At 39.0% G+C, this 26,245-nt stretch overlaps 1 protein-coding gene across 1 annotated transcript in view; it reads right to left on the bottom strand.

The window, feature by feature from the left end:
• The window catches only part of LOC309867080 (TP53-binding protein 1-like), a 64,200-nt gene that overhangs the window by 22,932 nt on the left and 15,023 nt on the right, over nt 1-26,245 (bottom strand). The window contains 6 exon segments of the mRNA XM_082735363.1: nt 191-662; nt 3,732-3,824; nt 6,346-6,403; nt 10,924-11,127; nt 11,884-12,003; nt 18,696-20,019. Of these exon segments, the coding sequence (XP_082591489.1) occupies nt 191-662; nt 3,732-3,824; nt 6,346-6,403; nt 10,924-11,127; nt 11,884-12,003; nt 18,696-20,019 (2,271 nt within the window).

Below are 26,245 nucleotides of genomic sequence, written 5' to 3'. Positions count from 1 at the left end.
ACTACCTACTGGATATAGCTACCCATAATTTTCACTACCCTATCTCCATCCTGGAATAATTGTTTTTAATTACTGTTCTGTACAAAATCCTTAAGAATTATCATTAGGTACAAGTACCACATGTTCAATTCTCCAGGAATCCATGAAGTCAAAAAACAGGACCCCTAAGATACTCTGTATGTTGTCTCACCTGGCTATGGAGAGACTCTGTATCATCCCCAGGAGCACTGACTGGTTTTTCACCAGTCCCCCTCTCAGTCTGAACTGTGGCATCTTGTTTTCCAGAATTCTGGTCCACCGTACTGGTCCCCTGTTCACATACATTCTTTACAGTCTGGGTTGCTGCTGAAACAGTTTCTGGGACCCACAGGGAACGCTCTATGGTCTGGATTCCTATGTTATTTTGGCTGGGCCTTTCAGTCAAGGCATTACTAGGTTTTTCCTGATTGGTATTCTGGCCTTCTAGCACATCTGTCTCCATTGCTTCCCCTTGAGGACTGGATGGCCCCTGTGTGGCCACCTGCTGGGAGACAGGAGAAGGAGGGTCTTTGACAGGACAACTGGGCTTCATAGGCTGTTGACTCTTCCTGGTCCTTTGTTCACCTTCCAATTTTTCCTTCTCTTCTTCATCTTGAGTACTTGGAAAACTGAGCGAATTCCCCCTAAAAATCAACCATAGGAAGAAGCCATGTCAAGTAAGCAAGTGTGTGTGTCTACTGGCAAGAGGAAGTACACAAATTTGACAATCTGAGAAATGTGGGGAAGGGAGGAACTAAGGTGACAGAGCATATCACCTTACAAAGTTCAACATAATTTCACCTTTTTTTTTTTTTTTAAGATATATTTCTTTTAGAGAGAGTGAGAGAGAGAGCACTGTGGGGAGAGGGAGGGAGTCTCAAGCAGAACCTGTGCTGAGCCTGACTTGGGACTGGATCTTATCACCCTGAGATCACAATCTAAATCAAAACCAGAAGTCAGTTCCTCAAGCACGTACACCACCTGGGTGCCCCAACCTAACTATACTCTCGAAAAAATAATGGTACATAGGACTATCCCACCATGATGATAAAATAGTCATAAAATTTCTTCCCATCACTAGTTACGAACTCTGAAATCTGATACCAGAAAATAAGGTAAACAGAAAGATGTAAAGCTATTCCTGAAGTCAAAGTCAATGAAGGCAGTTCAGGGATCTACTTCAAAAAAAATCTCAATTAGGTCAAGATGTATAGTTTGGTTTTTATTGGTTCTAACATTCTCAAATGACTCCTAGCAGTCTAGATACTTTCCATTACCTCCTACCCCAACCAATAATTTTAGGGAAAGAAATTTAATTTTTACAGCATAGAGTTACAGGTGAGATTCTAGCTTTGCTAGCTATACTGGTAGATCTTACAACTAACAATTCAGAATGACTTGGATTCTTGAAGACATTCTCAAGATACAGCCTACTTCTTTTCATTAGTCTTCCCACTGGGCCATCAGTGACTTATTCACTTATCCCACAAGCATCTGATTAATGTCTCCTCAAACTAGATACCACCAAGCTGAGGTGCCTAGGGGCTTTTTAAAATGTCCTTAACCAGAATAAAAAGGCCCAGATTAACTCCAAGTGAGGTTACACAGAAACTTAACATTCATGTCTTATTCATCTCTACTTCAAACACCTAGTACAGAGCTTATTACACATTAAGTGTTTAATAAGTGTACTACGAACAAAAGAATTAATGTTCTCTCCATTAAGAGATTGAGTAATTGTAAAAATCTACTCTCAGATTAAGTAAACTAATTGTGTAAGTAGCAAATTCATATAGAAAATGCCTATGAACTTTTAATTTTTGGTAAATTAAAATTCAGTGAGTCATTACACTACAAACAAAATAAGAAACTAATGCGTTTTAGGCTACATTAAATGCATAGTAGCCAGAAAAAAGAGAAAAGGAATCCATTCTAAACTGACCATAGTATGACCATATCTGGATGTTTCAGTTTGGAGTATCATAGTTTATACGGCATAAACTGAGATACACCTAGAAGAGAACAGCCAGTATAATCAAGGATCTAGAAACCATGTCATATGTTGCTGAGAGCATTTGGCCAGAGAAAGATGGAACTAGTCACTGAGAAAGAGAAAGCTGTCTCCATTCTGGAAGGAGCGCTCATCCCTTAAGAACTGAGCTGACAAATGTAGGCAGAAAATAGGAAACAGGAAGAGCTCCTGGAGAAATGCCCTGCTCTGGATCTTGAATAAGAAAGAGAAAAGAAGTTTCTGAGATGTCTATCTTGTTGAGCTCAGTTTACCAAAACAAGATATTGAAGAGATTTAGAACAGAGGCGTAGCCCAAGACAGGCTGGTAAAAATTTGGTGGTCATAGCTTGAGTCCTGTCAGGAACCTCAAATGAATAAGGATATATAACACAATAAAGAAAAGGTTAAGAGTCCACCAGGAGACAGAGGAGTAAAACCTACCTCTGAAGAGGTTTTAAGTGACCATAGCACAGGGCTAGGTACACAGCAGATGCTCAATCGAGCTTTATGTTGCTTTATGTTGAATAAAACAAAGCAATTAAGAAAATTCTATTCATCTTTTCTATGACCTAAATACTCATGTTTGAATATTTCAGGCAGCGAACATCAATAGCTGAACAACAATAAAAGTCAAAAGCTGGAAGGAAAAGTACTTGATTAACTATTTGAAAAATTCAATTACCACTGTTTCCCACCCTTAAAGAAGCCTACCACATTTTACAGAAGCTGTTTATTTAGGGTAGAACTTCTGAACAGAGGGATGCCTGGGTGGCTCAGTCGGTTAAGTGTCTTTGGCTCAGGTCGTGATCCCAGGGTTCTGGAATCAAATCCTCCATTAGGTTCCTTGCTCACCAGGAAGCCTGCTTCTCTCTCTACCTGCTGCTCCCCGTTGTTAGAATGTGACCTGGGCTATTTGATTCTCAAGAATACCAACAAGCTCACATTTAATAATCAGAATGCTAATAAAAGCACTGATATATTTCCTTCTGAATATTTATGTCAATAACATTAAAATTATGCTGCAGATAACATTAGGAACATACCCGCTGACAAAACATCATCCAATTCTCTAATTACAGAATCACTGAACACCATATAATAATGAAAATACAAGCTTATTTCCATTGCCTTATTTCCTTATACTAAATATAAGAAATGTATATCCCAAACAAGATACTCTATTTAAATAGAGAAAGAATACTTTGTAACACAAAAATTTTTTTTTGTTTCAGAGCTATTCTAAGAGATTATAGAATAAAGAAATCGGGCAAATCTTAATTCCATCAAGTATGACAAACTTTAAATTTGGGGGTGAACATCTCAGTTTGCCCTTTGGGAAACTAAAGAAAAATGAGAAGTCTTATTAAAAGCAAACAGTTCCAAAACTGAGAAAAAAGGTGTGATTTTAAAAATATAGAACTACAGATTTTTTTAGAATGATATATTTTCATAAATTTATGAAGATTGAATCATTTCAAATTGATAGAATAAGTAAATCAAGACAAAAACCTGTACCTATAAAATATTAAATAAAATTTCTCACATCATCTCATTTATAAATCCATCTAGAATATGTCACAATTCCTCAGATAAAAATGTAAGCTCAAGTTCACAAAACGGTAGCAATGTACATTCTAGATTTTGGTACCAATCATTCTGCAAATCAATACGATTCAAAAGAGGCTATGAAAATAATGCTCACCTCATGGGCACAGAGGGAGGATTCTGACTTCGAGCCTCATCATCTTGTTGGGCTTCACAAACACAGCTAAACACAGACACAGTCTTTGGAGAACTAAGATAATAAAGCAATACTGGGTTAGTATGGAAAGGGAAAGTACCTCTAGCGATTATCCTTTTTAGGCACAAAAGTAATAAAATCCTTGCTCTGCATCCCAAACCACCTTATTATACCAAAATACCCTTCATACTTGTTTCAAATTAGCACAATTAAAAACTCTCAAGAAGATTCACAGGAAGTAAGATGGGACAGAGGACTGTATCAAATACCAAAAAGATGTAATCAGCGAAATCCAAACTTTAGTACTCTATAGAACAAACAACTCAGTTTCTTCAACAAATAAATTGCTAGGGGGAAAAGTGGGGTGTGTGGCGGGGGAGGAGATCCCAATAGAACAATGAATCATGGAACACTACATCAAAAACTAATGATGTACTGTATGGTGACTAACATAACACACACACAAAAAAGGACATAATCAGATCTTATGAGACAAATCAAATCAAATTTTAACTTAAGAGACATAATATGTGGACATTGTTTGGATCTTGATTTAACCGTGTAAAAAAACCTTTTATGAGGCAATCAGAAAAATCTGAACACTGACCTTTTTTTTTTTTTTCAAGGAATCACTGCCAATTTTAAAAGTATGATCATAGCACTGTGGTCAAGTTCAAAATAAAAAATCCTTATTCTTTAGAAATAGCAGTGAGATATTTATAGATAAAATGAGGTACACTGGAATTAGCTTCAAAATAATCCAGTGAGGGTGAGTGTGATGGAAGTATTTATAAATGAACCAAGACAATGAGTTGGTAATTTTTGACACTGGGTGGTGAATACGTATTGTTGCATTCTACTATTCTTTCTACTTCTGTATATACTTGAAACCTTCAATAATGAAATGTTTAAGAGAAAAAGAAGATAACAGCAAGTAATCTGAACAGAGCCCAGTTAACAGATGACACCTGATAACAGTGGTACTGCTTCACTTAAATGCAAAAGAAGCGATCATTGAAAATATTCAGAGGAGTGCCTGGGTGGCTCAGTGGGTTGAGCATCTGCCTTCAACTCAGGTCGTGGTCTCAGGGTCCTGAGATCGAGACCCCCCCCATTGGGCTCTCTGCTTGGTGGGGAGCCTGCTTCCCCTCCCCCTCTGCCTGCCTCTCTGCCTGCTTGTGATCTCTCTCTGTCAAATAAAGAAGGTCTTTTAATAAATAGATAAGATAGATAAAATATTCAAGCACAGCTTACTTACATTTCTATGGTGAACCTAACTATAAAGTGAAGAAGACTTAAAATCTAGATTCTCATATACACAATTTCCTTAACAACAGTACCAATGAATTTCATCTCATTCTGACTCCCCAATACCCATCCTCCAAAATGAAGTCTTACCCTTATTTTTCATCCCTCCATTTGGCACAAAAGGTTCAACAACACACTGTTCCCTCTTAATGTGCACATGCACAGACTAATGACAAGTCATGTCTGATATATAATTATGTTAAAACCTAAGCATTTTCTTTAACTTGTAACATTAAAGAGTCTTTAACTGAGTAATGACCCTCAACTGCTTATCTTTCAGATTAAATATGCAAGAGCCCAGAGAACCATCTCTAAAACAGAACTCTCAGCAGAACAGAACAGAACAGAACACTCAACAGAACTGAGTACAAAGGATTTACATGTGGGTCAGAAACTTGCAACTGAGGGTCAAATTTAGTCCACAGACATGTTCTATTTGACCCAACAAGCAAGGAATTTTATTTTAAAAATCCAGCTTTCTCGTTAAAAGTGTAAAGGTCTGGCAACAGTAAGTTTGCACTCTTGCATGGTAATAACCAGCTGGAGTTGAACAGGGGCACATGTTCAAACAGGACACACATTCAGCCAGCCAACGTCCTTAATACTCTGTGCTCTGGCACCTGGCCTGCTTTACTTATTTACTGTACTTACCAAGCCCCATTTAAGAATCCTCACCTAGATTTCACCAATGACTGCTGCTAGTGTGTTCATGCTGGATGACTCATGCTATAAACCAACGAACAGTTCTACTCTCCTAGCCACCAGATGGCAAAGCTTACCACAAGAGCCTCAGGATGGGGTCAAACTCATCCTCCAAGCATTACAGCATTCGTGACAAAGCAAAAATTAGCAGTTCAACACAGTAGTTAACTTGGCAGGCAGAAGAGAAAATGGCCTGAGGTTGCAGCTGAGTCAGGAATCTTTGAAGGAACAAGGTCTAAGGCGAGCTCTTATTAAACCCTTTATTACCTTACCAATAAGCAGCAATAACCTGTCTCACCAACAGGAAAAAGAAAAAAGGGCACTCCCACATGAACAAAAGGGAGAAAGAGAAACACCTTTAAATATCTTAGTTCTAAGTATAGTAAAAGCTTTATTAGACTGAAGGTATTAGTAAGACAGCCTACATTAGATTCGACACATGGCTAAATCCTTTATGGTGGAGTTTCATTTTAAGTTTTTTCCCCTATCAATAAATCATCTTCTCCTTATTACCAGAGTGGCTTTGTATATTAAACTCCTCTAAATAGCAACCAACTCTGGTTACCTGGCAACAGCCTCAGCAACAGCAGTAGATCCATTTTTTCTTTCGCCAGTTGTAGGCTCTGAATAAAAACAAAAGCAAGAACAGAAAGTAAAGAGAAACTGAATTCAGTTAGTACCACACTTAAAAACTTGCTCTACTGGTACTGCAACAAGTGACAAAAAGAGGTAAGAATAAGTGAAGAAAGATTTATCATTTAATGGTACAATTTTTCTCACTTGTGCCAAATCAATTTTCTTTCAAACCTCCTACAAAAGAAAGTTTGTCCAGAAATATAATATAATGAATTACTAAACAGTGACATGTAACAATGACAATCAAACTCCTCCTGAATCAATTCCTCTCTTCTCATACAAGATGTATAAAATTTATGTAAAAAAAATTTTTCAGGGCACCCGGGTGGCTCAGTTGGTTAAGCTGCTGCTTTTGGCTCAGGGAATCATCTCAGGGTCCTGGGATCCAGTCTCCTATCAGGCTCCCTGCTCAGAAGGGAATCTGCTTCTCCCTCCCCCTCTGCTGTTCCACCTGCTTGTACTTTTTCTCTCATTTTCTCTCTCAAATAAGTAAAATTTTAAAAAAATACAAAATTTAAAACAAAACTAAAATTTAGGTAAAAAAGTCTTAAACTGATGCACAAAATTTTATCTTTTTTTGATGCACAAATTTTAAATAGTGGGCAGTTTTAAGAGAACCCAAAACAGACAGTACTCAAGTTCTTCCCAAAGTGTCTTTGTGACAGATACTCAAAAAACAAAACACATTTTCAAGAAAGAATCTCTAGCAAAGAATTAAGGGTGATACTGAAAATAATCCCATATTCTCAAACCAGTGTTACTAATGCCAAAGGATTAAAATTTGCTCATGTACAATTTATTCCAGCCTTAGAGAAAATAGCAAATATTTTTAAACATTTCTAAAGCATTTATGACTGGACATAGTCTAAATAAGATGGGAGCTAAAACGTTAGTGGTTAGAGCCCTGGCTCTCAAACAGAAACCTGGCTCAGGCCATGGCTCCAGCACTTAGTAGTCCATCTTCTTAGTCAGTTTCCTCATCTAGAAGATAGAGATAAAACAAAACCAACCTCACAGATTTGTTGTGAGGATAAAATGAATAAAACTGAAAGTAGGGTGCTTGCCTAATACAATGCTCCTGGTATCAAGAAAGACAGTATTATCATCCAGAACGTTAGCTCCATTTAAGGTCTTCCCAGTTATAATTTCAAATCTAAAGATTCAGTCTTTTAAAAAAGCAGGGGGTGGGGGAGGAGAACTTGGCTGGCTGAGTCAGTAGGAGAACCTGGCTGGCTGATCTCTGGGCTGTAGGTTCAAGCCCCATGTTGAATGTAGAAAATACTTAAGAATAAAATCATTAAGGGGCGCCTGGGTGGCTCAGTGGGTTAAAGCCTCTGCCTTTGGCTCAGGTCATGATCCCAGGGTCCCAGGATCGAGCCCTGCTTCGAGCCTCACATCGGGCTCTCTGCTCAGTGGGGAGCTTGCTTCCCTTCCTCTCTTCTCTGCCTGCCTCTCCGCCTACTTGTGATCTCTGTCAAATAAACAAACAAAAATCGTTTATAATAAATAAATAAAATCATTAAAAAATAAATATAAATAAAGGTTCAAGGCTACCACATACTCTCTTAATAATTAAGACCCCACTTGATATTAAATATAATAAAAATGAAAACGTAATACTTTTAATTTCTGAGTATTAAGATTCAAATTACTAAGCACTGAAAAGCAGAATAGCAATGTAATTCAGACCCAGACTTCTGTTCTTTTTAAATTTTATATATACTGGGGGGGGGGGGGGGGAGCAAGCATGTGTGCACAGGGTGTGGGGGGGATAGGGGCAACCGGAGAGGGAGAGGGAATCTCCAACAGACTTCCCACTGAGCACATAGCCCAATACTGAGTTTGATGTAACGACCCTGAGACCATAACCTAAGCTGAAACCAAGAGCTGGATGCTTAACCAAGGCACCCCGTTTTTGTTTTGCTTTGTTTATTTTTTTAATAATTTATTTTTTTTAAGGAATCTCTACGTCAAACCCACAACCAATGCAGGGCTTTAACTTACAACCCAAGATCAAAGAGTCGCATGCTCTTCCAACTGAACCAGCCATGCACTCCTGTTTCTTTTTTTTTTTTTTTTAAAGATTTTATTTATTTATTTGACAGGCAGAGATTACAAGTAGGCAGAGAGGCAGGCAGAGAGAGAGAGGAGGAAGCAGGCTCCCCGCTGAGCAGAGAGCCCGATGCGGGGCTCGATCCCAGGACTCTGGGACCATGACCTGAGCCGAAGGCAGAGGCTTTAACCCACTGAGCCACCCAGGCGCCCCTGCACTCCTGTTTCTTAAAACTACTTTGAATTCAGGCTATTCAACTCTAGGAAAGCTGCTGTATCCCTATGCCTCAGTCTCCTCAAATATAAAATGAGGGTAATAAAGGACCTATTTCACAGGTTTATTGTGAGATTTACTGAGCTGTACATGTAAAATGCCTGGTATATCTTAAGAACTCAAAGTATATGGTCTCTGCGGAGAATGCAAGGCACTTCTTATTCAAGTCCACCAATTCTAGTGGTAGTCTTTGAAAACTTCCTTTCCCAATGCCCCGAGGATTTTGATCCACCAACCATTTCCCTTGATCCCTCATCTTTAACCAATCTCTTTGGTGACTCTTCCACTCTATAAATCTCCTTAGGCCCCTATGTTTATAGGCATAAAAATAAAAAAATATTTCCAATCCTGAATTTCTAACTTGGCCTATTTTTCCTTCTTTCCTCAAACTTCTCTAAAGGATAATGTACCTGCTACCTCTTTTCCCCATCAATCCTCAATTACCTTCAATATAGCATCTACCCAAACAAAGCACCATACTGAAATAGTTCTTGCTAGAGTCACCAAATGGACTCTGATTGTCAAATCCACTGTTCATTTTCAGATATACCTTATCAGACCCCTACTTTTGTGTCTCACATTGTTACCTTCTTAATTCTCCTCCCCACAGACTTCCATCTTCATACTCTTCTAGTCCTCTATGTTAAATGTTCCTTTACAATCCTTTAAGACTTCTTGCTCTAACTCCATTAAATAGCATTTACAAATTACCTAGCGGAAGTATTATATAAACTTCTGTGTCAAACAGATCTGATTCAAACTCTAGGACTACCTCTTAGCAATTACTGTGACCTTAGCGGGGTGCCTAGGTGGCACAGTGAGTTAAAGCATCAGACTCTTGGTTTCAGATAACCTCAGGGTCCTGAGATGGAGTCACGTTTTAGGTTCCGTGCTCAGCACGGATTCTACTTAAGACTCTCTCCTCCTCTCCCCCAACCTACCTCCCTGTTTTCTAAAATAAATATATTTTTTAAAACTATTGGGGCACCTGGATGGTTCAGTCACTTCAGAATCTGACTTTAGCTCAGGTATGATCCCAGAGTCCTGATGTCAAGCCCCTCGTGGGCCTCCACACTGTGGGGAGTCTGCCCATACCTCTCCCTGCCCCGCCTCACCGCCTAGCTCATGCTCTATGTCTCTCTCAAATAAATACATAAAATCTTAAAAAAAAAAATTTATTACAACCTTAGGTATGTAACTGCAACAGCTCTCTGTGTCTGGAAATAAGAATATCTTCTTTAGAGCACTATCATGAAAACTAAATTCTGATGTAAATTCATGTCCCCCTCCCCCCCACCCTCTTTCTTCCCTGTCCCAAGGTTCTCTCTGGTCTACTATTCACCTCTCAGATTCATCCCCTCTTTTCCATCTCCTCTAGTAGTGACCCTACTTCCTGGTTAAACAAAGAGGGACTTTTCCAGGCAGGAGAACAGGAAATGGGCAAGGCAAGGCAAGGAAGAATGCAAAGGCAGAATATTTTTAGACACTCAGCTGATCCTTTTAAAAAAACAAATCTGGGGAACCTGGGTGGCTCAGTCAGTTGAGCATCTGCCTTCAGCTCCAGTCATGATCCCAGGGTTCTGGGATGGAATTACATTACTGGGCTCCCTGATCCATGGGAGCCTGCTTCTCCTTCTGCCCCTGCCTCCCTCTCTCTCTCATGAATAAATAAATAATCTTTAAAAAATAAATAAATAAAAATAAAAAAACAAATCTGGTATTACTCCCTTACCTAAAATTCTTCAGTGTTTCAGCATCATGTGAAAGGCCTTTTCAAATCTGGATCCTACTTTGCAGCCTCCTTTGTACCTTCTCTGCATTTTAGCCATACTAATGGATGTGCAATTAATTAACATGAACACAGTCAACATAAGCCTACAACATGAGTCCACAATCCTACAGTGTCTATCTTCTTCTTAACTGTTTCTGAATATGGAAACCAATTACTTTAGAGATACAGGTTTACTACAGAAAACCAAACAGCACAAAAGATTTTAAAATGAAGTGTCTTCAGTAACACTACAGTGACTAACCGAAAGCAAAGGATTAAATCTGTAAGAACAAGACTTCAGAGATACATTTAGTAATACAAGTGTTGATCACTGTAACTAGAAGATAACTAATACTTCTCAGATGATCTGCAGCTACTAATTACCCAAGATTAACATAAAATAAACTTACTTTCCAGACTAAACTGCAAAGATTCTTCACTTGTCTCAGTCACAGGACTGACCAGTTTCATTTTTAGACACAATTTATCATCCATTTCTGGGGCAGCCCCAAGATCTCCTTTTACATTCCCAAGTATGGGATCGTTGCTCTCCACCATGCTTTCAGACATGACATCACTGGTTGCTATGGTGCTTTCTGGATAATTGCTAATACCTGAAACAAGGGAGGCAGGAGGAAGAAAGAACTCTAAAATACAAACAGGAAAAACTATAATTCAAGGTCATCATTTTGCCTGTTTGGCTCCACAGCTCTGCAAGACTGCAGGGGGTTCCTAGGATAGATCCTGTCACAGTATCAACAACTACGCACTAGTTTTGACACCTGGTCTTAAGAGGAGCAACAGGATTCAGTTCCACTTCTGCATCTGGACAAAGGATGCTGCATGAGCCCTCAGCCAACCCACATCTGCCAGCATCAGGCATAGGTAGCAGGAGACTCCAGACGGCATGATTGTTACCTCCCAGCACTGACTAGAGAAAACAAATAGGTTAATGCAGAAGACTACTGGCTGCTTCAGGGAAGGAGGATCTAAGTTTTCCTGCCCTGTCAAGCAGCAGACTGATAGCCAGGGTACAGAATAAATAGTACTTCTACCCTATTTCCTGACCCTACCTTATAAAAATACCTCTGTATCATTCCTTAGCACTCAGATTCTACTGCCTTGAAAGTAACAGAATACAATCCTCATAAGTAGTCTTTCTGTTCCTTCCTTCCACCCTTTCTTTTCATTACTGCTCAAAATCTTTTGGGAGTAAATTCATAAAATCCAATACCACAACCTTATTCTTCCTAATACAAAAACCAACCTTATCAGGCAGACCCAACTCCTCAGATCTAAAAGAATCACTTGCAAAAAGAATGGTACCTCAGAAATTCTGCTTTAAATACCATTATGTTTTAGCCACTCACCAATAGGAGTACTGTGTCTCTTGGGCTCCAATTTTAGGTGTCCAATAAGAGGTGGAGTTGCACCCGTCAACGGTGGGATAATCTCACCTTCTTTGGGCAAAGTGAAATGAAATGGAGTTTCTGGAGGTGGAAAAAAAGATGACCAAAATGGAATTATCAAAAAAAGTAAAACTGAAAAGAACTGCAAGAAATATTTCAATTATTCTTCTCCTGTGCTCCCCAAATTGGGCTCATTCCCAACCCCCCTCACCAGACCACCCAATCAATTTCCTACTTTTCTCTGTGCTCATTACAGCCACCAACAGGACTGACACAAAGCATACAACCAGGAAACAGAAAAACTGAAGACATCCAAAGTTTAGAGGCCCTAAGAAACAGGAGATGAGAAGTAACATGTACTGACCAGCACTCACTCTAGGCCATGACAGTAATATTCATACCTAAATGTCCACACATGAAAGACACCCACCCCCCCGTCGTTAACTAATTAACTGCTCTTTTGTTGTGTAAGAGTACCCCTCCTCCCCTTGCAGTGAAAAGACCCTTCCCCTAGGGTTGAATTCAATGTAACTGCTCTTTTGCCTTTCTGTAACTGCTTGGCTTTTAGGGCATGACACTTGTCTCCTGTTTGAACAAGATACCTTCTCCTAATAGCTGAGGCATGGTCACATAGGCAAGGGGGCTGCATGGTCACGTAGGTCACGTAGACAGGGGGCTGCATAGTCAGGTAGGCAGGATGTCTTTCTGCTGAGTAATAAGGTCAAACTTCCCCTCTTTGTTTCCCCTTCCCGCCTTTCTCTTTGCGCGAGGGGGTCTTCCAAAGCCAATTCGCTAACACCAAGTATGCCTTTTTTCAAATGTTCAAATTGTCAGCCAATCGGCCCCGTCCCATCCGGGACTTGTTTGTACCTGTCTATAAAAATCCTGCACCACCCCAGCCAGGAGTGCTCAGCTAGCAGGAGCTGCTGACCACCCGCAGGCGCCTGCGTAACAATAAAGAACCTCTTGCTGTTTGCATCCTGTGGCAGTGTTGGATTCTTGGGTAAGGGGATCCGCGGGTCTTTCACACAGTGGTAAATCTCACATATATGAGCACTCCCTATACACACATTTTGGTTAGTCATCAATAACATAAAACATTTGTTAAGATATAAAACTTCACTTTTTAACTAGGCCTTGGTTCCAAATTTTTACAAATCAAATTAGTCAACGGCCAAAATCACATTTTCTGATTTGTTTACCTCTTTTAATAAAATGACCAAGTTTGGGAGGAAAAAAAAGAACTGTGCCAGACTGCTCCTATTAAAACATCACTTATGAAAATTTGTACTTACTTTCCTTTGATGGCTCAAAATACCTACAATCTGCCATACCCAGTCACTACTCCTTCACAAACATTTTGCCCATTGTGTATCCTAATACCACCAAGCAATTCTCCAATTCTCAGCAGACACTGACTGGGTGTCTCAATTCTGACACTATCTACCTAGAGACAGAATCAGATCCCACAAATTTAAAACTCAGTCCCACAAGACTGCCCCCACTAGAGATGCCAATCACAAAGCCAGGTTGTTACCAGTGTTATTGACCAACTAGCTGTATCTTGAAGATCCTACGACAGCCTCCTTCAGGTAATGACTAACTTACAAGAGCTGCTCACAGTACTCAGAGAAACACTTACTTAGGTTTACCAATTATAAAAGGCACAGATGAAGAGCCAGAAGAAGCTATACTGAAAGTGCAGTCCAGAAGGGTTCAGATAGCAGGAGCTTATGCCCCAAGCAACTAGGATGAGATACCCACCCTCCTGGCTCCTAACAAAGAGGAACCTTATTAAATCTTATTCAAGAGTTTTTACCAAGCTTTTCTCTCTCCAGCCCTTCCTTCCAGGAGAAGGGTGGGCAGGGCTGAAAGTTTCAATCCCCTAGGTCTTCCTGGTGTACAGCCCTGTCCTGAGGCTATATAGAAATTCCACCCTAAATCACCTCATGGCATAATCTTGTAAGTGTCTGAAAGGGTTTAATATGAATAACAAAGAGAGGAACTTGAGTAGAACTGTCAGTTAAGCAGCTGCCTTTGGCTCAGATCAGATCCCAACATCCAGGGATCCAGCCCCACTTCAGGTCACTGCTCAGTGCAGTCTGCTTCTCCCTCTCCTCCTTGTTCGTGTTCTCTCTCTCAAATAAGTAAAGAAAATCTTTAAAAAAAAAAAAAGTATAACAAAAGATACTCCTATCACTTAGAAAATTACAAGGATTTTTGGAGCTCTTTGCCAGGAACTGGATGAAGAACAAGTTTATTTCTGATAATACATTTTTCTCTTTTCATCTTTTTCCAATTCTACTTCTGTTCTATTATCTTTTATATAAAGCACTTTGATACTTTTTTCTCCAAAGTCACAAAACAACAAAAACATCTCTTACATCTACATATGAAAGAATGAATTAGTAACCTGAAGGGATGAAAAGAAAATGAAAAACACTTCAGAAATAAAGGGTGAGACGTATATATGCTCAACTAAAGGAACTGTAGAGTATGAGCGAAGAATCACAGAATCACGTCTTTTTTTTTTTTTTTTTTTAGGATTCATTTATTTCAGGGAGAGCGAGCGAGCATGAGCAAGAGGATAGGTAGAGAGGGAGAGAAAGAGTCTTCAAGCAGACTCCCTGCCGGGCAGCAGAGCCAGAAATCACGACCTGAGCCAAAATCAAAAGACAACACTTAATCAAATAAGCTACCCAGGCACCCCTCAGAATCACATCTTAAATGGCAAAGAATTCCACTACAGTAACAGGAAAGAGAAATGGGGCAGGTAGGTAAGGATTCATTCTCTGGCAATTCCCTAAAAAAGCAAGTCGTTTAGATTAATAAAGAAATACTTAGAAGATACAGAAACTAAAAATCTCACAAATATCAAATATTCCAAAGATGTATTTTACAGAATTTTGGTTCCTGGAACAATCACCTGCACTGCACTGTTTTATTGACAGGAACCATCCCTCCTATTATGACTGACCATGCAGACTTTTTAAAAAATCTACATGAAATGTTTAAGTCCATCAGTCTATGTCATACTATAATATGCAAACGTAACATGCAAACACTAATTACTGAACACTATTTCCCTGTAAGAGGGTTTCCTTTGCATGGCACAAGATAACACTTATGAAAAACTATTTTAGCACCACTGATCCCATTGCATTCCTACAGCTTAATAGAAGAAAAGAGTCTAATTTTACAGGCAACACTGACACTATTTATCTGGGCCTTCAATGACTCATTCCTGGATTATTAAAACAGCCTATCAACTCCATGCTCTGTCTGAAGTCTTCCCCTTTCCCCAACCCAGAATTCTTTCAGGAAAAAAACAACCAAAGCAACACTCCTATAAAGTGTTACTTTGAACATGTTAGCCCCTTGTCAAAATGCCAAAATTTCCTAAGTCTTTAGTCAGCAATCAGTTAATCAGATGCAGCCTTTATTTTTAGTCTTTAATTATTCATATTCAGAAAGCCTCTATTCAATGTCCTCCAAATGCTTTCCCATTTCTCTGATTTTGTTCAACTCAACTGAAAGACACCACTAATCCAGTCAAGTTATCACCACCCTGCAAAATAATATTTCAGCCTTTAATACTGGAATTTTCCACATATTTAATTCTTTCTCTGACATTTAGCATGCCTGCTGTTTAAATTATCAAGTCCCTTCTTGCTATCCCAGATTATCATGGGCTATCCTATTCTATGCCAGCAAACCAACCTATGAAGAAAGACAGCAATGAACAAAAGGAAACTGAATATCAATCATCAAACCAGCTGAACAGGGTGTTTGTCCTTATTACTAAGGACTTTAGAGAATTCATTAGTTCAAAGTAATTATTTAAAGCTCTTAATGTCAGGAAGGTCTCCCCAACTTCTAACTTTGTTACAATCTATAACCCATTTAATCTTCTTTTGTGCTCAAAAGAACTGGTCACTTCTTACAACTGATTAAAAACCATCTAATTAAAAATACAAGAACTTCTATACTGGGTGACATCATGCATAAACAGTATACCCTACCAGTCTCTATGTGACATTAACCGCTAATTAGAATAATTCCATAAAGTAAGCCAATAAAAGTTAGAGCTAAAGCACAAACACACTAGCTTCCTTGATCATTATTAACCTATCACAGACTACCACTTGTGGATTTAATTACAGACTTGCTAACCTGTCACAATTTTTCACATAATCAACCTATCAAAAGTTTATTTTATATTGAAAGAGGCAGGTTTCTAAGTACCATATTTCTAAATTTGCTTTTTCAAATTTCAAGGTCTCCTTAAGGGGCACCTGGGTGGCTCAGTCAGTTAAGCGCCTGCCTTCACCTCAGATTGTGATCTCAGGGTCTTGGGATCACACCCAGAATCCCGCTCCCTGCTCAGCAGGCAATCTGTTCCTCCCTAGGCCTCTGCCCCTCCCTCCGGCTCAAGCTCGAAAACGCAAGCCCGCTAGCTCAGGCTTGGTCACGCTTTCGTTTGCTCTCTCAAGTAAAATATTATAAAGAGAGACTCCTTAAACGGATGTCTGAAAAGGTCTCCCAAGTTATCCGTAGATACAGGCACTTAACAGTGATTATCTCCTTTTCTCTCCCAAATCCCCCTCTTCTCCTTTCCGTTTGAACTTTAACAATTAAGCGCAGGTATCTTTTTTTTTTTTTAAATCAATAAAGCTATTAACAAAAACCAAAAGTACCCTTCTAACTTTAGTATACAGAAATCTAATTAAGCAAACCTGGGACTCAACCAATTCATACCTTTCATTCTGTCTTTCCAGACTAAAGAACCATTAACTTTTTAGGTTACTCTCATTTAATTTAGTCTCTCTTTAACTTTTAGCAACTAAATAACTACTTTAAGTATAGAATAATTTTTTCTCTTTTCTAGCAATGCTCTTCTGAATGACTTACTTTAGACTAATTCTCTAAAAGTCCAACTACTGGCTTTACTATTGTTAGTTGTTTGCTCAAAAACTAAAATCTTGGTGTGTCTGGGTGGCTCAGTTGTTAGGCATCTGCCTTCAGCTTGGGTCATGATCCCAGGGTCCTGTGATAGAGCCCCAGGTCGGGCTCCCTGCTTGGCGGGAAGCCTGCTTCTCCCTCTCCCACTTGCCTTGCTTGTGTTCCCCTCTCTCCCTGTGTCTCTGTCTGTCAAATAAATAAAATCTTTAAAAAAAAAAAAAAAATCTTGAAGTAAGCAGAAAATAACTTACTAGTATCTTCAACAATCTAGATAAATATTAGCAAAAATAAGTTTTACTATGGGAATGTCCACGATAAAAACTGTCCCTGCCAAGTAATAGTGTAAGCAAGAATACATGGAGAATACAGTTAATGTGACAGAACTACTATCCCAATGTTAGAAGCTTCTTCTGCATACAACTGCTAAGATAATTTAAAAATCTTAAGTAACCATATTAAAACAATCTATAGGTTCTAATATTTTCTTAGCGTAGGTCAACAACAGTATTTAGATGTAACACAATTACAAAAATATTCAACAATATTAGATCATTCAGATGGTTTCCATTATTCGTCAGATTCAGAGAAACGATATTACACATTTGACAGGAGTAAAAAGCAAGAGACTTCAGAATCAGGAGATGTAGGTTCTAGTTCCACCTTAATTATTAATTAGTCCTGACTTTAGAAAGAAAAGACTGAACCCATAACCCCTAACATCTTCTTCAGCTACATTTTCTTGTTCTGAAAAGCGGTGGGGTGGGGGTGTCTTGGAATCCTGATTACAAAACCTAACTCTTAACAAACAGGGGCAATTCTGAAAGCTACTCCAAAAAAAGTACTACTAATAATCACACCTAGACAAGTTTAAGCCACCAGAAATTCCCATCACCCATACTAATAGCTATGATGTCCAAATACTGCATTTTCATATCCCTAGAGGCTTGTTTTCTTAACTTGGTGTCTTGTTTTTATTTTTTTTTATTTTTGGAGTTCGCTTTGTTTTTAAATTATATGAACTCAATCGCTTTTTAAACTCATAGTTTGAAAACTTTGTTTTTAAATTATATGAACTCTTGGCATTTAGAAAGTTAGGATTCTTTTCAGCTAATGTCATATACAATATTCTACAAATATTTCAGAAAGTAATCTATGGGGCACCTGGATAGCTCATTATGGTTAAGCGGCTGCCTCTGGCTCAGGTCATGATCACAGAGTTCTGGGATCAAGCCATGCATAGGGTTCCCTGCTCAGTGGGGAGTCGTCTTCTCCCTCTCCTTCTGCCTGCCTCTCTGCTTACTTGTGCTCTCTCTGTTAAATAAATAAAATAAAATCTTAAAAAAAAGAAAGTAATCTATATTCTCATTCTGATCTTAGATAAAATAGGTAAAGAACACAAACTAATACCTTTTCCAGTTTAACATTTAAGATATATATGTGTTGAACCAAATTTATAACTTTTGCCCATAAAGAGGAAAAAAGCAGTACACTCATTAACAGAGTTCTAAATATTTTACTATGTAGGGTAATAAATAAAAAAGTCCTTGTATTTCAAGGAAACTTTCAAAATACAAAAATATAAAAAACGGTTGGGACCTAAGTAGAAAACAAGACTGATACAATTTCCAAATACTTAGAAAATTCATGTTGATTATTCCTGAGTTACAAAGCTGACATACAACTATTATTGGCTATTCATAACCATAACTCCAAGTAAATTTTCTGCCCTGATACAAGCACAGTTCCCTCCTACCTTCCATTCCAAGTTACAATTTGGTTGGAAACACACAACAATTTCCAAGCACACTCACCACTAGAGCTTTCACAGAAGCTTTGCGAAGCATGGGCAGAGCCCTTCTCCAGTTCCGGGGCTTCTACACTTGAGCCCAGCTGCTTTGCATTAGCTATTTTTGAGTCTTTTGTTAACGCGTTATCAGTTTTCTCTGGAGGTTCTGCCTGCTGCATCTCTAGGTCAGGTCCCAGAGCATCACCTGCTCTTTCTAAAGTCAAGGGAGGTTGTGAAGAATGTACTTCTACAGGTTCCTTTTCTGCAGTCACTGATTTCAGATCTCCTTCATATTCTGCACTCTTTCCTTCCTGGGCATCAGCTCTATTCTCAGCACATGGTTCTATTTCTGGAGCATCATCCTCCCACGACTGGGAATCTGAGCATTTCTCCACTCCCTCTAAAGGTTCAGAAGAAACATCAACTCTGGGAGATGGCTCCTTCACATCTACAATGACAACACTTGAATCCTCTGAAGTAGCTTCTTCCCACGCTTCCTGATCCTTATGTTCCAATTCCTGGTCAGGTACTGGAATCTTTGGGGGGCTATCGATACTAATCACACTGGTTTCAACTTCCATAGCTTCCTGGCATTCTTGTTTTGGGATTTCTTTTGGAAGACAGAACGCTTGGGACTGAGTTTCAGTCAGAGAAAGATGCAAAGGGACACTCTCCGTATTTTCTTCTTTGGGCTCCTCTCCTTGACTCTCACAAGGAGTCTCAGGGATTTCTTCAACCTCAGACCCTGAAGACCCCTCCTCTGGATGATGTTCTTTAATTTCCATAGCTTCCTCCTGATCTAACACACTAGAGAGTGCCTCAGATCGAGTAGCTGGAGAAGGAACTGCCTGACTCCCTGAATCACAAGTAAGATCAATACAAACATCCTCTGCTACAGTCTCTTCTCTGCCTTTGCAGCCAGAGGCTAAAATACTAACGTCGTCCCTGGTTTCTGTGTCATCCCCTCTTGTTTTATCATTCTGATTCAGTTCTACTTGGCCATCTTGTGCTGGATTCATCAGGATATTATCATTTTCAGCAGGAGCAAGTTTAGAATTGAGAATTGGAGACATGGGTTCAGTATCCTCAATCTGTGTGTTTTCTCCATCTTCATCAATCCTGTGAGAACTCAAGCTCTCCATCTTTGGGGACTGACTATACTCACTTGTAGAAAGCATCAACTTACAAGAATCCCCTGTCAAAGATAGCCCAAGATCCTCAGTGGCATTCTTTGGTTCAATCTCTGAAGTTTTAGAACACTCAACAGTCAAAGATGAACTATGCAAATCTCCACCTTTCTTCCCATCACTTGATCGTTCTTCCAAACTTGGAGAGGGAATGAAAATGTCCTGAGGAACAAAAAGAAATAAATCATTTGTTCATAATATTTCTTTTATATCTAATCTCTGAATTCATCTAAAATTTCTCAATCAATTGTTCAAGAAATACATAATCTCAGAAATACAAAGCTCACAAGTCACCAGTCTTTTCAGCAATACAAGTCATTCTGTTTAATCCTTTTCCTGTGAACCACTAACCTAGAATCAGCATAATATAAACAAAAACAATGAAGTATTATCTTATCCTTCTAAGGGTAGGAGGACACTTAAATTTAACTGTACATCACCAAGCTACTAAAATCATTTCATATGTTTGGTGGGCCTTCAATTTCATAGTAATCATTCGAACAAATGCTTACACAGCCCACTTCAGTTCTTACAATGTGGGAATATACACTTATTTTACTTTGTACTGTTTCAAAACAGGCTAGCATTCATAAAACAGATGTTAATCCAAAGCTTATAGTATCATTGGTCAACAGACACCACTATATACCAACAAGGCCAGCTGAGGTTAAAAAGACTACATCCCGTGGGTGAGATGTGAACAAGTGCAACTCTCATACACTGCTGGTGGGAAGGCAAAATGGAGACGAGCAGGACAGTATCTTACAAAGTAAAACATATATTACCATATGACGCAGAAATTCCACTTTTAAGTATTTACCCAAAAGAAATAAAATCCTATGCCCATCCTAGAATGTGTATGCAAATGTTTATAGCAGTATTACTCTTAATAGTTCAAAACTAGAAGCAACTCAAATATCTGTCAACTGACGAATAAACAAATTGTGGATATGTATATTACGGAATACTATTCAACAACATAAAGGAGTAAGATGCTAATACAGGTAATACGAATGAACCTCAAAAATATGCTAAGCTAAGAATTAAAACACAAAAGACCATATACACTTTACGATTCCAATTATGTGAAATTCTCAAAAAAGAAAAAAAAAACACTACAGTGACAGAAGGCAGAGGAGTGGTTGCCTGAAGTTGAAGAGATCAGGAGGATGAGGAGGAGGAATTAACTGCAAAGATTACGAAGAAACTTATGAGGATGAGGAAACTTTTCTACATTGATGGTGGCAGTTATATATTTGTACACAACTACCAAAATTCATCAAACTATCCACTTAAAATGGTATTTTATTTTAAGTATCTTAATATAAAAAAAAGAAAACTCAAAGCTTAGACATGTTTTTATGTAAGAACTTACATTTAGTGTGTTATTTTGCCTGACATAAATGCTATATAACTCTAGATGTAGCTGGTAAGGCATTAATTGCCTATGATTTTTAACGGAAAGAGAAAATCTAACAGGTTGCCAAACATTGCATATATTCCATAACCACTTACATTTCAACATCTGGGGTTACTCTGTACCCTCTCAGGTGATAAAAGTCATTAATTTGAGACTCTCGAGTATGATTGAGTAAAAACTGGTTCAGTGTTTCTAAGTGCCATTAGGACAATAAACAACAGTCCTGAAACTTCATATACCCCCTCACTCAATAATTCCATTTCAGGGACATGATTTGATGGAACTGGGACTTAAGCTATAATACTGTTCAGTGCAAATTTATTATTTTTAAAAAATATTTTATTTATTTATTTGAGAGAGAGAGAGAGAATGAGAGAGAGCGAGCATGAGAGGGGGATAGTCAGAGGGAGAAGCAGACCCTCTGTTGAGCAAGGAGCCCAATGTGGGACTCTTATCTCAGGACTCCATTGATCATGACCTGAGCTAAAGGCAGTTGTTCAATCAATTGAGCCACCCAGGCACCCCAAATTTCTTATTTAAAATAGAAAACAATATAAAACACCTTAAATGTCTAATTAGGAGATTCATTTAAAGATTTTATTATATTTTTTAACTAATCTCTACAACCAATGTGGGCTCAAACTCAAAACCCTGAGATAAAGAATCACATATTCCTCTGACTAAGCCAGCCAGGTGCCCCAAGAAAGAGATTCATGTAAAACTTTTGACACAGGGCGCCTGGGTGGCTCAGTGGGTTAAGCCGCTGCCTTCGGCTCAGGGTCCTGGGATCGAGTCCCGCATCGGGCTCTCTGCTCAGCAGGGAGCCTGCTTCCTCCTCTCTCTCTGCCTGCCTCTCTGCCTACTTGTGATCTCTGTCAAATAAATAAATAAGATCTTAAAAAAATTTAAAAAAAAAACAAAACTTTTGACACAAAGTATTTCAATGATCCCTGGGGTCTGGGATGGAGCCCTGCGTTGGGCTCCCCGCTGAGCAGGGACCCTACTTCTCCCTCTCCCACTTCCCCTGCTTATGTTCCCTCTCTGTTTTTCTCTCTGTGAAACAAGTAAATAAAATCTTTAAAAAGAAAGCTACTTTTATAAACATTAAAAGAGGAAAACATTCAGGCTATGCACCAAATAGAAAGTCTCTATTTCAGTGGAGGAAAAAAAAAGTACATGAATATGTATTTTACTATACTCTTTTTATACATGTTTAATTTCATGTATTCTTAAATTAATAAATACACACATAAAAAGGTTAAATGTGGGGCTCCTGGGTGGCTCAGTGGGTTAAAGCCTCTGCTTTCGGCTCAGTTCATGATCTTGGGGTCCTGGGATTGGGTGCCGCTCGGGCTCTCTGCTCCTCGGAGAGCCCGCTTCCTCCTTGTTCTCCCTGCCTGCCTCTCTTGCCTACTTGTGATCTCTGTCTGTCAAGTAAATAAACAAAATCTTAGAAAAAAAAAAAATTAAAAAAAGGTTAAACGTAGTTACTTCTGAGATAGAATAATTGATTTTTTTTTTTTTAAGATTTTATTTATCTATTTGAGAGAGAGAGCACAAACGGGGAGCAGCAAGCAAAGGGAGAGGGAGAATCAGTCTCCTCACAGAGCAGGAAGCCTGATGTGGGACTTAATCCCAGAACCCTGAGATCATGACCTGAGCCAAAGGCAAACACTTAACAGACTGAGCCACCCAGGTGCCCCAATATAATTATGATCTTAACTTTCATTTATCCATATATTAGACATCCTCTACAACAAATACATAATTCTCCCTACTGCAAAAAGTAAGTCATTTTACAAAGGCTTACATATAAGACACTGTTAATAAACTGCACATATCTTTTAAGTGAAATTTACATAACAGAAAACTAACCACTTCAGAGTGAACACTTACTTACAAGGCAGTGCAACCACCACCACCTCTAGTTCAAAAATTTTTCATTGCCCCCAAAAGGAAACCATATACCCATTAAACAGTTGCCCCCCAATTATGAATACCTTATAAGCATTATTAGAATAAATACTGGGGTGATTTCTTTTTTAAAGATTTTATTTATTTGATAGAGATTATAAGTAGGCAGAGAGAGGGGTAAGCAGGCTCCCAGCTGAGCTGAGAGCCCGATGTGGGGCTCGATCCCAGGACCCTGAGACCATGACCTGAGCCGAAGGCAAAGGCTTAACCCACTGTGCCACCCAGGTGCCCCACTGGTGTGATTTTTTTTTACAGGATTTTTGCTTAATATAGTGGAACTCTAGTCATGGGCTAACCAGCCTATCAACAAGCTCTATTTCTAAGGACTGCCTGGATCTAGCCTCAAGAGTGTTTGGCCCATAATAATCACAGTGCTGAGACTCCCTGGAGGCCTGGTCAGAATAACTGAGTTAAGCGAACAGAAACTCTCCAGGGCTCTGAACAAAGAGTGATGGAGAACTCTCAGATCTACACTCAGTATGAGTCCATCTTTAAGTCTAGATTCAGTACAGACCTAAATCCATAGAACCCAACCAGTCAAAAACTGGTCTCACATACGTAGAGCTTAAGAGCTAGTCACAGTCATCTGTAATCTGTCAACCCTGAATTGACATGTATATCAGATATGAAAAAAGTGTCAAGTATCAAACCATATTTTACCAATCCTTTCCTACATTAGGCTTCCTGCTCAGTGAGAAGCCCGCTTCTCCCTCTCCCTTTGTTTGCTGCTCCCCCTGCTTGTGCTCTCTCAAAGAAAAATTTTTACACCCTTGTGAAGGGTCAAAGAGGCGATGCAATTAACAAATATATTAAGAAGGAAAAAAAACACAAAATTACATTTATCCTAATTATCTTTTGATCAGTATTTAACTCATAAACATTTAGATCTTACAACATCATAATTAGGTTGACTTGGACTCCAGGAATCAAGGTATAGAATAACAGATGTGCAAAGGTTGGCCATTAAAAATAAAACGTAATAAGTTCAATAGATAAGGACAAAAAATCAAAATGGTGGATTTAATACGCACATTTACCTTAACTCTTTTCCAAAACCCCACTAAGAAACAGTAAACTTTTTTTTTTAAGATTTTATTTATTTATTTGACAGAAGGAGATCACAAGTAGGCAGAGAGGCAGGCAGAGAGAGAGGAGGAAGCAGGCTCCCCGCCGAGCAGAGAGCCCGATGCGGGGCTCGATCCCAGGACCCTGAGATCATGACCTGAGCTGAAGGCAGACGCTTTAATGCACTGAGCCACCCAGGCGCCCCAGAAACAGTAAGCTTTTTTAAAAAATTTTTTTATTTATTCAATTGAGAGGCAGAGTGAGCAAGTGAGAGCACACAAGCAGCAGAGGGAGAGGGAGAGGGAGAAGCAGACTCTCCACTGAGCATGGAGCCAGACAAGGTACTGGATCCCAGAACCCTGGGATCCTGACTTGAGCCGAAAGCAGATGCCCAACCAACCAAGCGACCCAGGCGCCCCAGTAAATTTTTTAAAAAACATGTATTTTCAAGAAAAAGAACAGAAAAAATGATAACTGCAACAAAATTTTGGAAGAGTCATCATCTATTTCACAGACTAGTGAAAGCTGAATTCTAAGCCAGCAGTGGAGAAAGCCAAGCAACCCAAATTACACCACAGAACCACCATGTCCAAAAAAAGATTCAGGACTTGGCAGCAGCACCAGGTGACTCTGGAAGTGGTGGTGAGGGTGGAGCTAGAAACAACAGGACTGGTTGGAAAGCTATTTAAGAAGCAGTTCAGGGGCGCCTGGCTGGCTTAAGTGGAAGAACATGTGACTTTTGATCTCTGGGGTAGTGAGTTCAAGTCCCATGTTAGGTGCAGAGATTACTAAAAATAAAATAAAATAAAAACTTTAAAAGAAGAAGAAGGAGAAGAAGAAGTTGTTCAACTCTCAGATACAGAGAGATGAAGTGAAAATTCACATACTGAATGGAACCTGCACCTGCCTTCCAACACCCCCAGCCCTCTTCCATCAACAGACTTCTAGAACAATGACAGACAGGAGATAGGAGATTAGACAGTTTTCTGGGGAAACTGACCATGCTGAAACAAATCAAGATACTGATACAAGGGGATCATCAAAATTGCCCAGCAGACCACTTTACAGTGAATCCCAGAAATAAATATCAATCACCAGTTCAGAACCAGTGTTCTGGTATTAAACTTTCAAAGCAGATAATCAAGGATTATCAGACACTTGAGGAAACCCTTTAATTTTAAAGTCAAACATCAAAACTAACTAAAATCTATTTGAAGAAATAGCGACTATTGCAGGAAAGAGAAAAATTTCTCAAAAAACTATGAATAATATCCTGAGGCAGATAAGATAGTATACCCATAAAACAAAACAACATGTTTTTGTTTTTAACAAAAAGAACATTCAGAGAAAAAAACAGTCTCTAAATTAAAAACCCAGAAGAAGAAATTAATAACTCAGGTCTAAAGAAGATTATACCCAGCAACTGCACTTCTAGGCATATACAAGAGAAATAAAAACATATGTGCACACAAAATCTTGTCCATGAATGTACACAGTAGCATATTCACAATAAGCAAAAATGGGAAGCTACCCAAATGTCTATCAACTGATGAATGAATAAAATGTGTTATATACATAGAATCTGGTAGCACTATTCAGAATAAAAAGGAATGAAGAAAGATAAAGGGGGGGAATGGAGTTCTGATACATGCCACATCATGAATGAACCATGAAAACATGCTAATGTAAAGAAAACAAAATCGGCTCTCTGCTCAGGAAGGAGCCTGCTTCCTCCTCTCTCTCTGCCTACTTGTGATCTCTGTCAAATAAATTAAAAAAAAAAAAAAAAATCTTAGGGCGCCTGGGTGGCTCAGTGGGTTAAGCCGCTGCCTTCGGCTCAGGGTCCTGGGATCAAGTCCCGCATCGGGCTCTCTGCTCAGCAGGGAGCCTGCTTCCCTCTCTCTCTCTGCCTGCCTCTCTGCCTACTTG

Source organism: Mustela nivalis (assembly GCF_964662115.1).
Source record: "Mustela nivalis genome assembly, chromosome: 6".
NCBI classification, from domain to species: Eukaryota; Metazoa; Chordata; class Mammalia; order Carnivora; family Mustelidae; genus Mustela; species Mustela nivalis.
Note: the sequence above shows the minus strand (reverse complement) of the source record. Positions and strands in the feature narration are given on the sequence as shown.